The sequence below is a fragment of the Balaenoptera musculus genome, chromosome 4, assembly GCF_009873245.2.
Source record: "Balaenoptera musculus isolate JJ_BM4_2016_0621 chromosome 4, mBalMus1.pri.v3, whole genome shotgun sequence".
Taxonomy (NCBI): Eukaryota; Metazoa; Chordata; class Mammalia; order Artiodactyla; family Balaenopteridae; genus Balaenoptera; species Balaenoptera musculus.
Window position 1 is genome coordinate 76,337,441 of NC_045788.1, and position 12,209 is coordinate 76,349,649.

Sequence of the window (12,209 nt, forward strand, 5' to 3'; positions counted from 1 at the left end):
GATGCCCTCTCTCTGCCCAAGACCCTGACCCCGTACAATGCTCAGCCCACTTCTCCAGCTTCTTGGTGCTGAAATCGCAGGAAGGACGGGAGCAAGCAGGTCCCACACACCTGGTCTTTGTAAGGAGGCAGACAGAGGCCAGAACTCGGCCTCCCTCACCCAGGCAAGTCCAGACCACCTGGGCTCCTCTCCTGCTACTGCGGTTCTGAGCAGCTGCCGGTCTCTGCTCCACAAGCCCAGGAGAGACTCCTCAGAGGGCCAGCTAAATATAAACTGAACACAACCTCCAAACACAACACGAGAAGCCCCCGCCCCCTCTCTCCTTCAGCACCTCCCCCACCCCACCCAGCGAAATCTGATTCCTACGGAGCACGTGTTCCCTCCAAGGACTTCAGCTGAAGGCTTAACACAGAATAAGAGGGGTTAAGTAACTCTAGTTGGGAGAATTTTCTCTAAGTGGTTAAGTGGGTGTTAAGATGATGAGTTATCAGGCTGAGCCTGTGTAAGGTAAAAGCTGCAGCAACTTAAAAAAGAACAAGTGTTAGTGGATAAACAAGAAATGACCAGGGAGGTGGGGAGAGAGAGGCAGAGGGAGAGGGGCACAGCTGCACAGACAGATGGACAGACAGAAAAGAATGGAAGGAAACAGATGGAAAGAGAGAGACAATGAGAGAGAAGCCCAGGGTCTAACGCAGTCTGAGAAGCAGGAGAGTCAGAGAGGGTGGGTTCAGTATATGCTGGAACAGAAGAAACACATGGCCCCAGACAGGGCAGGGGGATGCTGCCTGGACCAGAGGCAAAAGATGACTGATTGGAGGAAGGGAATGCACATGTTGAAGGAGGAGAACCCAAGGGCAGTGGAAGGACTCAGGGCTGGGGGAGCTGCTACGTGATGAACAGGACAGCACCTGCAGGTCAGAGGATCTCCATTTTTGTTTTCACTGATGCGTTTCCATCTCCTTCTGAATTGCATTTGTAGCAGGGAACGTCTCACTGACATGGGCATCTCATCTGCAATGAGCTGCATCAGCCCCAAAGGTGCTGCCTTGCCCGGGTCCTACAATGCTGTGCTCACCTGGGCACAGCTTGCCCCCTCCAGCCTGTGGGCGGCCCCTGTGGACACCACTGCAGAGGTGAGGGAGGGCTCTGAAGCCACAGCGAAGGGAGACTCAGGCCTTTGCAGGGGAGGGCATGATGTCATACGTCTCACTGGACAGCTGCTGACAGAGTCACAAACTGTCTACAGGTCGGTTATCCCCACTCGTTTAACAGTTACAAACTTTTCCAGGTATTCTGTTGATCCATGTTCTAGAGATGAGAATCCCTCAGGTCATTCGGGAGGGCATTTGTACACTCTGCCCCTCCTCCTCTGCTGAGAATGAGGGAGGGGAATTTACCTTAAATGTCACAGCTCGGTTATATTCAGTATGAAACGCACCATCCCTGTCAAATGAGGAGAAAAATGTGTTAACTTCACGAATGGTTGTGAAGACACTTACCTTTGGTTTCTTGCAGCATCTTAATTAAGATTCAGTTATTGAACACAGGTCAAGTTTTTTGTTTTAAGAAATAATTGTAAACACAGGAAAAAAACCATTCTGAAATAAAATTAATCTCACTAAAAATCGCGGTTTGCTGAGAATACCAATGAAAGCTTTCAGCATTTACTTGGAAATTGGAAATGCCCACATGTACTTACTGGTAATGGAATAATTCGACCTTTTTGTCCTTTGCGCTTAGGTCAACTTTCATCTTCTTGCACAATTTTCTACTCTCTGCGTCACTGAAAAACACAAATGTCAGGAAAAAGCACTTGTTACCTGAAGCCCTCACGAAGGTGCTAATGGAGTAAAATTTGCTGGTGGCCCAAGAATAAGGCAGGTAGCTTGGAATTCTCAGTAGCAAGTGAGGCCCTCACTACGCATGGGTTCTCAGAGAACAGGAGGCAGTAGAGAAACCAACAGGATCTGGACTGATTTGGAAAGACAGGGGCAAGCAGATGGGGAGGACACATCACTACTTGTAAGGGGCAACATGATGGATCCAGACAAAGGAAGTGCCCCAAAAGCTTAGAAGGCAGATGGCCCATTCTAAGAAGGAAAATAAGCTCAGGATAGTGGTTCCCAGTCCTGGCTGCTCATTAGAATCACCTGGGGAAGTTTTTAAGCATACTGATTCCCTGACCCTCCCGCAGATCACGACTTCAGAAGCTCTACCTGCAGCCCCAGCAAGTTTTTGTGTTTAAACCTCTGATGTGTGCCGTATGCCACCTGCTATATACCATCAAACCAGAGTAGGAGGGAAATGTTCTGCGATGTAGAAGGAGTTATGAAATCTGACCAGGTATTGACAAAAGCCGAAAAGAGAAAGGGGAAAGGTTTGGTGAAGTGCTAGCGTCTGCAATATCACACTCCTGCAACTCGTCTAATAAGAAGAGTATGCCGGGCGCCATTCACCATTTACCGGGTGCTCGTGCACGACCTCCTCTAATCTTGGCTCCCTTTCCGTTAGACCAAGGATCTCAACATGTGGTCCCCAGACCGGCAGCATCACCACCACCCAGGAACCTGTCAGAAGTGCAAATTCTCAGCCCCATCCCAGACCTGCTCAGTCCAAGCTCCCGGCGGGTCCTCGAGCAACTGTGTTTTAAGGAGCCTCCCAGGTGATTCTGACACCTGCCCCTGCCCTGCCCTGCTCTTCCTCCTCTCCCCGACATCTCTGCCCCCTCCACGAGGTTCGGCTTCCCCTGTGCCCTACGCCGGCGCCCCCAGAGACCTCACCTGCTCTCACAGCCTCCCCACCACCTCACCACATTCAGCCAGGTCTGCCCAACAGCCAGCCAGAGGCAGCCAGCTACCGTGCCCGCAGGGCCCTGCTCCTCACTGCAGGACCCTTCCCCACATCTCAATGGACTCAGCGAGGGCATCTCCACCACCCCCCCACCCCCACTGGTCCCCGGTGACTACACCGCATGAGAAACCTTGTTCTGCCAGGGATGACAGCCACCTGAGGGAAGTCCTGCCGGCTCCCACCTGTTTACCTACCTCAGCACCTTCGACAGCCACCAGCTTCACACAGCTGAGCACCAGCCCCACAGCAGATGGACTCATTACACCATTCAGCTCAATTCTAAAAGCCACACTCATCGATGGACAAGCAAAATTATGGGACCTCGTTTTAAGTGTAAATGTGCAATTTGCAGTTCAAGAGGCGTGTCTTGCGGGACAGGTGTGTGGGTCGGAGAGGGAGAGTGTCAGGTACTCCCAGGGCCCCCCCAGCCCAGCCCAGCCCAGGCCCAGAGCCTTCCCTCCCTGCGTAGCCCTACCTGTGGTGGCCATCACTGCAGCCGCTGCAGCTTCCAGCCCCCCATCGGCACCCCCAGCAAACAGGGGACTAAAGAAACACACGAAGAACTTAGGAAGGAAAGGCTGTGGCCTCTCGCTCAGGCTGGAAAGGGCCTTCTGAGATAGGGAGTCCAGAGAGAAGGGATAAGCTGGGCTGCAGAGGGGACCCAGAAGGGCTGAGAGCGTGCATCAGGAGGCCCTATTAGGGCAGCCCACGCACCCAGTGGCTGAACTCTTACCCTAGAGCCCTGTGGGGTTGCCGGGCTCACCTCCGCTGATGGTGCACTGTCCTGAGGGCACTCTGTGGAGAAGCCACACTGACAGGCAGAGGGTCTGTGTGTAACTGCGTCTGAGGCACCGTTTCCCTGCCCCAGGGGAGACAGGAGGGCTCGACTTGGATGTTTATAACTGTTCCCTTGGCACTTTCCCTGTCTGGCTTTGTTCTGCTGCGTGCAACTGTTTCTGTGACCACCCACCGTGCACCCAAATGTGACAACAAATAGTGGCTGCAGCAGGAACCAGGTCCAGGTGCCCACGGCCCCCCTCACCCCATGCTGGCATCCAGCAGGGGCACCCAGACTGCAAGGCAGCCCCATGCCGGCTCTCTCCTCCGTTGAGCCTGGCTGGCAGCCTCTGCCTATGACTTTACAAAGCAGAGAGAGGAGCGACGGGGCCCATCATTGCAACCCCAATCCCTGCCGGCTGTGCGCGAACCCACTCCGTGGAAAAGTCTCACTATCCCGGTGAGCCCAGGCCAGGCTTAGGAGCAACATTCCAAAGAGACTGGGTGAAGCTGGAGGGGCACGGAGGTTCCCCGAGAGCACATCCAGCCCAGCCCGCAGCCTATGGCCCCCCCGGCTGTCCAGTGACCACAGCTCTGTCTCTGCCACAGGATTCCTTGTGGAAGACTCTGTGCAACCCTCTCCGCTCCTTAAGTTATAGGACACTCCCCGAGGATTCTCTCCTCTTCCCTGCCCCCTACACACACGCACACACACACGCACACGCACACACACATGCACACATTCTCAGAGGGGTAGGTGGGGAGCCAGCTTCCCGTCCTCTCTGAGCATCTCTGGCACAGACCCCAGAGCCTCAGCCCCCCTCATCCAGCACCGTCACACGCCCTTCCCCGCTGTCTCCACACCTGACCAGCATGTCCACTGTCACCCCCCATCAGAAAGGTTTGCTCCACCAAGCCGAGGGCTTTGTTTTGTTCACAGCTGGTTCCCCAGGGTTACAACAGCTGCCGGCACATAGCAGGCGCTCTATAAATAGCCTGAGTGAGTGAGTGAATGATGCCGGCTGTCGCGCTGGGATGAGGCGCTCACTGCTGGCTCTCTGGGCTCTGCCTATTGAGCTCCAGGAAGCCTGCCAGGTGAAAATTCCTGACTGCGCTCTCAGATTGGCTCCCCTCCCTCCTACGATCCTGTCTCTCAGATTGTGCGTGTGTGTGTGTGTATGTGTGCACTAATTGCACAGGACAATAAAAGTCATAAGAGTTCAGGAAGGGGAGAAATTACCCAAGCTCAGGGACTTAAAAGGATCTGGGTTGATAGATTATGCACAATTAATTGTGCTGCCGCCCTTCCCTAGCCAGTGACTGAGGCTCTGGGGGGAAAAGACAAAGGCAGTGAGCAGGAAAATGAGCTGCTCTGCCGGGGATGGAGAGGGAGGGGACAACCACAGAGAGTGGACTGGCCATGCAGAGGCCCTTGTCTGCCACCCCCGACTGTCCTGCAGGAACCAGCCTTCTCTGCTGGGGAGGCTGGAGCCTCAACACCCTCTGCCCGTTTACTCACCCATGACCTGCTACATCCCCTCCTCCCCCGCCACCCTGGGCTCTCCTCTACAGAGAATGTGAAAGAAGGTCACCGAGGCCTTTTCACACTTCCCTCCCCATCCCTGGCCCAGACAGACACATACACATGGGCGTTTTCGTTTGACTTTGTTGTGGGTTGCTGGCCAGCAGTGCAGAGTGGCTGCAGGTACGTGGTGCTGTGTTTACTAGATCTGCACGTGCAGTGACAATCATTCAAGAGACTGGCAACTCACACTCCTGGGAGTCAGACCCAGGGATGAAAGGTGGGGGGTGAGAGTAGGAAGAAAGAGAAGAAATAAGGTGCTGGAGGCTCGGGAAGGGGAGGTACTCGACTTTGAGAAGTCGCAGCCTAAGTATCAAACCCTCCCTGGAGTCACTGTCAACTGGAGTGACTGATGGCTTCTAGAGTGGCTCTGCCGCTAGCCAGCCTGTGACCTCTGGCAGGGCCCTTGGTTTCCTGAGCTGCAAAATGCGGGAGTTGTCCATATGAGCTGGATGGAGCTTTCTATTCCCCTGCAGGGTCAAGTATTACTAAAGCATCAAGGCAGGCTGCCTGTATCCTGACGGATGGACCAGGAGCCAGAAGCCAGGACAGATGGTGGAGACTCAAAAAGATGTGAACCTCCACCTTCTCTCCCCTAGCCCACCAACCAGATCCTCGCTTGGCCAGGCGACATTCCTTACATCCACACAAACCTTGGGCCACCTCTGGCAGCGGGTAAAAAGCAGGCTACACTGAGGACCAGAGGCGAGGCCCCCAGCCTGTTTTCGACACTGTGTGCCTTGGCCAACTCAGCCTTCCTGGGGTCCCTTTCCCCATCAAAGAAGGGGTAAATCTCTTTCTTCCATATGCTCGGGTCTAACACGGGATTCTGAGCGGATGGACCTGTGACCCCAGAGGGTGGGTAGCAGAGGAGAGGGGGGACGTGCCCCCACTTCAGAGACATGAAGAAAATGCAAGATAAGGAGCGAGTGAGCAAAACACCACCGTCAGCATGCCTGCAAGGTGCCCCATGCAGAGGACAATGTGGAAGGAGGTAGCTGGAGGACAAAGGCAGGAGACAGAGAACAGCCTAGAACAGCTGGGCCTTCAACTTGCCCGGACCTGGGTGGCTGGTCACTAGCCCTGATGACGAAGGGACTCCCACAACAGGAGTCTGTCTGTCCTCCTTGGTGCCAGCCTCAAGAAGGCACATGATCAAGCATGAATTATGTAGCAGAGTTCATGAAAGCAATGGGATACGAGAAAGAGGAGCGTGCCTTCTCATCCTCCACCTGCCTCCCCCGCCCAGCAGTTCTAGGGGGGACATGTCACCCCCACGAGGGCACAGCAGTGTGCCACAAGGTGTCTGAAGCCACGACACAAAACATGGCGCCTCTTCTGGAAGCCTGCTTTATCCCATGGTAATTTCAACACGCTTACATGTAAAGGAGCAAATGCTAAGTTCGAATAATTTTTGGAAGAAAACATGGGCTTCAAAATACGTTATGCCTGCCCTGGCAGGCCCCACATCTTGGATCTGGGAAGCCAGCACTGCTCCAGGGGAAAGAAAGCAGATGGGAGAATGGGAGCAGGCGGTAAGGTAATGACCTTAAACCCTCAGGAAAAGAAGGCAGCAGGCGCCCCGTCGGGCAGCCTCAGCCCCGTGAGAACCAGCCCCAGGAATTAGCACCCCGGGCACGAGTCCCGCCTGCTGGCTCCAGCTCCGCCGCCCAGAAAGCAGCCCTCCATGCCAAGGCCGAGCCCCGATGCCAGGCTGCAGGGCACGTGGGGAATACCAACTCCCTCACACTCAACCCACTTAAGAGCTGGACAACTACCACCAGCCAACCCGAGCATGGCAGCTGAGATCTGAGCCAGGAGGTGGAGTGAGGGGAAGCGAGAGCTGACAAATCCCTGGACAGAAGCCAGAAACCCTACGGACACTTCAGAGCAACAGGTTACGGGGCCCGGGGCCCAACGGAGAGGGGTGTGTGTGCCTGCCAGCACGCAGGCAGGAGCAGGGAAGAAAGCGCCAGAAAAGCAAGAAAAAGAGAAGAAATATCCACACACAGAGAGAGGAGGAAAAAGACCAAAAGAATGGGGGAGGCAGGGACCTGAGAAGGTTAGGAGCAACAGAAACTATCAAGGGAGAGGGAATAAAGGGGGAGAGAGGAGAGATGCTGAGAGGGAGGGACCAGAGAGACGTATGAGGCAGACACCCAGGGTGGGGAGAGACACGAAGACTGGAAGACACACCCTCCCACACATTTACATGAATACACGGGCCTGTGTACACATGCATACACACGAGCACGTATGTGTACACACGTATGAGCCTGGCAGCTTCCAGAACGCTCTGAACCAGGCTATGCAGGGATGAGAGCAACCTGGAAGATTCAACTCCATATTTCACACAAGGGCAAACTGAAGCCCAGAGAGGGGCAGTGACTTGCCAAAGGTCCCACAGCTATTTGCTGTCAGAGCCTGGACTCAGAGCCAGGCCTCCTGACCTGCAGTCCTACAAGTTCCAAAGCACCCCATAGTTCTTAAGGGCCAAAGCAAAACACCCTGTGCACTGGGGCTGACTCTCACACCCAAAAGTTTCTTCAGGGGCATCCTCACAATGACCAAGGGGTCCTCACCCAAGGAAAAGCTCTTGAAGACAAACACACCATTTCCCTCCCTCCAGCTTCTTGGAATGCCCTGACAATCTGGCCCAGATGAAAAACAACAAGCGTAGAATGGCATCTCACATTAAATTCTATTCTACAAAGATCTTCAACACAGACCTGGTAAGAAGGCAGAATATGTATTATTGTTCCATTTCACAGATGAGGAAACAGACTCAGGGTAACCAACCTGTCCAGGGTCACGGGGCTAGTAAGTAGTGGAGCTGACCCCTCAACCGGGGCCTGTGTCATTACTGCACACACCTCTACAGACGCCTCACCCCGGAGCACTGTCTTCTCTCCCCCTAGGATGCCCTCTGCCCCCCTCACCTGCCTTTTAAGGGGGGAAAGCAGAGGGGCCATCACCCACCCCAAGCCCTGGCATCCCCATTCCCACCTCCGACCCTTCACTGGCAGGGCAGGAAGCAGAGGTGGGGAACCACACACAGCAGGGCCTACTCGAGGGCAGCTGTGCTCTGGCTGCCCACCTGCTGTTCCCCTGCTCACTCTCCCGCACCCACCGGAGCGCTTCTGCCCATCCCAGGGCGTCTCATTCAGACTCATAAACACAGGCTGAGTGCGTTTAGGACAACAGCTGAGGGCTGTCATCAAAGGGCCCGGAGTGAACACGGTGGGTTCCCTTAATTTACGGGGCACATTCAGAAGTCTCAGAGCAGGAGTGGCTGAGCAGAAGGGCAGAACCAGCTCACATCCTTGGGGATCCCTTTGTGTAACGGCGATCCGTGAACTGCCACCCAGCGTGGCCTGCATGGACCAGAGGTCCGAGTTCTATCCCTTTGGCTGTTCTGGGAAGATCTAGCTGTATCCTGCCTCTGACTTCAAACTCGAACCCAGGTATTCCTGCTTCCATCATCATCCATTATAGCTCCATAATCCACCTACCCATCTAAACTTTGAAAAGCTATTTAATATTGCAGTTTATACTTCCTCTTAGAGGCATAAATTGAGTAGCAATTATGCGAACAGTCAATCCTTTTGTCTTAAGGTTACCTCTTTTAAGCTCTAAGGCGCCCCCCAAGATTTTCATTTTAGAACATCAAAAGTCACAGGATTATTTCTCCCATTTGCACTTTTATTGATTCCAGACAGCATGTCTCCAAATGAGTCCTGAATTCTATTCTTCTTGGTCTGTCTTCACACACTAGCCCCGGCCCCATAAAGTCCTGCCTGTCCAGGGAGCAGAACAGGACTACCATCTCCATACCCATCGGCCAGATGACCCGAGGGGCCCACACCACAGGGAGCTGCCTGCAGGGAAAGCCAGGGCACTTTAAAGACCTGCTACTCTGAGGTCTTTGCCCCAAATTTGAATTCGACCTCCTCTGTGAAGTTTCTCTCTACCTTTCCAGGCAGAACGCAGTGACTGTCATCACCTGGCTAGGTGTCTGCTTCCTCTCCTCCTTGCACACTGTGCTCCTCGAGGACACTGTTAGCCATGTGTGTACCTCAAAGCACAGAGTACGTGCTCGGGAATGTCTGCTGAACAGACCCAGGTGGATGGCGCAGTTAAACGAAGCTCTTCTGCCCACTTCTGCCACCTACAAGCCTGACGAGAGCTCCCTGTGATGAGGCTCCGTCAGCTTGGCAGGACTGATGTCATCTTCGGGTATGCAGATTCCAAAGCACCCCGTCCCCTCTAATAGGCTTTAGCACTTTGCCAGTCACACAGATCACTCCTGGTAAAATATGGGAGACAGAAACACACCTGGAAGATAAGAACACTTCCAGACCAACTATGAACTAGAAGTAACCAACAGCTACGATCTCACCAACTGTCTAGTAAGCCGTCTGTTCCATTTCGCTGGTGTTTGAATCAATTGGGATGCATGAGGCCAGACAGGCACATGTGTGTGTGCATGCATGCGCATGCACAGACACAAACACAAACACACACACACACACACACACACACACACACACTCACACACCCTACAGCAAACACCGACTGGCTAAGACTTCTTCTCCTGGTCTCATTCAGTGCTTTGTCAAAATATGAATCTCCTTCAATTCTCTCCAACGATGGGCAGGACCAGCTTGAGGCTATCAACTTATAAAACAGTTGTGTCCCAGAAGTTCATTTGCAAAATAGCCACTTAGAACTCAGAATGAAGAGGAAGAAGACTGCACTGGAGTGGAGCCCATAAAAGCTCGCTGAACCCACAGGGCAGTAGCAGGGCTTGTGACTCGGGCAAGGACAGAGACAGTAAAGGTTACGAAGACCTTTATGGGCCATGCAGGAAAAGAACTGCCTCTTTTCCCAGGAGAGCCCACCTCATCCCCGTACTAACAAGCCTGAAATACCGCCTATGCTCCTCTCCTCTCCTCTTCCCAAGCCCACACTCCCGATAAACCCCAAGTCCAGGTGAGGAGTGGCTGGACTCAGCGGCTCTGGAAACACCTCCTGTCCTTGGTCAAAAGGACACGTAAATGCTGGCACCCACCAAGTGCAGCGCAGTGCCTTGCGTGCAGCCAGTGCTCAACAAACGTGCAAAGAACAAACCTATTCTTCCCGACCTTTTCCGTACGTTTCACTGTCTACGTGTCTTTGCTCTGTTTTTGCCGATCTATGCCCAACTGGGAGCTAATTATGTGACAAAAGGTGTGTGTATAGAAATCCCAGCAGCAAAAGCACCGAACATGGGGAGATGTGGCAATTACTGCTAACGACTGAAAGGAAAGGGAAGCTGAGCACACCGTGGACTCAAAACTCCCAAACTCAAAAGCATCAGAGGAATTGGAGCAAGAGCCCCCTTCGCCACACTCAGCAGCAGCTCTCCCTCCTGTGGGCCGGCGCCTGATTGTGCCACCGCAACACCGACAAGGAAGTCTCCGGGAGGGGCAGGCGAGGCCGGAGGAGAAGGAGCTCACGGCATCATCATCAGGACACGTGGGGGTAGGGACGCAGGCCAGAGGAGAGAGCCGGAAGGACTGAGCCACCTGCCCAGGACTGACACATCTAACGGAGCCACCTTGGGAGCCAAGGCAACAGACAGGTCGTCAGCTGACTCCACCGCTTTTGCACCGTGGGCACTGGAGACCTCTATTAAGGGTCTGGGCTATAGGCAAAGCCCACAGTTCTTGCTGTGGCAAGCCCCAATAAGCAAGCCCCCCGAGTGGCCCTGAAAATCATCTTGCCTCTTTGGGCACCAAGGCCCCCTCTGCCACCCACTGAGAAGGCAAAATCAAGTGACACATGACAACATGAGTAAAAAGTAAAAGCACTACAGAAGAGGGAAGAAGAGGGGTGGGGCCGGAAAAGACAGGAGCGGGAGCCACAGCTGCCCCTCCTCCAGCCCACAGCGGTCCTGCAGCATTGCTGGGCCGGGGATGGGGGGGGTTGGTCCTTCTGCAGCCATCTCGCCATCACATCCCCTCTCCCAGAGTATCAATCAGGAACAATTCCCACCCCACCCACCGGAGCCCACGCCCGGCCCTCCAGCCACCATACCCCACGTCCCCAGGACATACCCACAGTCCACCCAGCAGATGGTGCCTTGTCCTTTCACTGCCTGGGCCACAGTAGACAACAACCTGAGATGACTTTCAGCTGCAGCCTCTGTGAAAAAACAAAAAATTAAACATCTGTACCCAAGTGCAGCATGGCCTCCCCTGCCATCTTCCCTCAGGGGCAGGGAAGGACGGAGACCAGTCCTAGAGGTTGAGGTCCTGAGCACCAGTTAGAACGCTGTCCCTGTGGCAACGGTTCTGTAAGAACAGCCCAGCTCTTCTCAGAAAGCTCTGCTCCCGCCATCTTCACAGACGCAGAACCCTAACCCAACCCTAACCCTAACCCTAACCCTAACCCTAACCCTAACCCTAACCCTAACCCTAACCCTAACCCTAACCCACCTTCAAGCCACACCTTCCAAGGATCTCGCGGCCGGATCCTCAACTTCCAGTAGAATCTCTGACTCATTACCTTTCTGGGACACATTTTGAAAATTCTATAACCGAACAATTACAATTCTATAACTAAGCAGGGACCGAGTCTGCTGATTCCACACTGGTCTGCCCTGGTGTCCAGCCTGGGAGCTGACAAGGGAGGGACCAGACCCTTCCTTCACTTGTGCGTCACACGCTCACCTAGGGACTCGGTACAACGTGGTGATTTAATGAGGTTTACGTGTGACACTAGTCTCTGATGGACCGATACTAAATGTACCCAAGTCACTTTCACGGCCCTCTTCCCCAGCACTGGCAGTACCTTGAGGGACAGCTGCAGGACCGTGGACTACGCCTTGGGGCCGGGCGGATAAACACGAGAAAGGGAGAGGCTTTGGGCCAAGCCCCTGGAAACTAGGAGGGCGGGCGCTTAGAAACGGAGCCTCTGTGGCCGGGATTTCCATGCTGCCAGCCTGCGGCGGTCCACC

At 54.1% G+C, this 12,209-nt stretch overlaps 1 protein-coding gene across 1 annotated transcript in view; it reads right to left on the reverse strand.

Annotated features, from left to right (window-relative positions):
• PDIA5 (protein disulfide isomerase family A member 5) overlaps positions 1–12,209 on the reverse strand; it is a 90,876-nt gene that overhangs the window by 55,380 nt on the left and 23,287 nt on the right. Inside the window, exons 3-5 of the mRNA XM_036850150.1 lie at positions 11,308–11,395; positions 1,700–1,783; positions 1,398–1,443 (exon numbers count right to left, since the gene is read on the reverse strand). Of these exons, the coding sequence (XP_036706045.1) occupies positions 1,398–1,443; positions 1,700–1,783; positions 11,308–11,395 (218 nt within the window). The remainder of the gene's footprint in view (positions 1–1,397; positions 1,444–1,699; positions 1,784–11,307; positions 11,396–12,209) is intronic.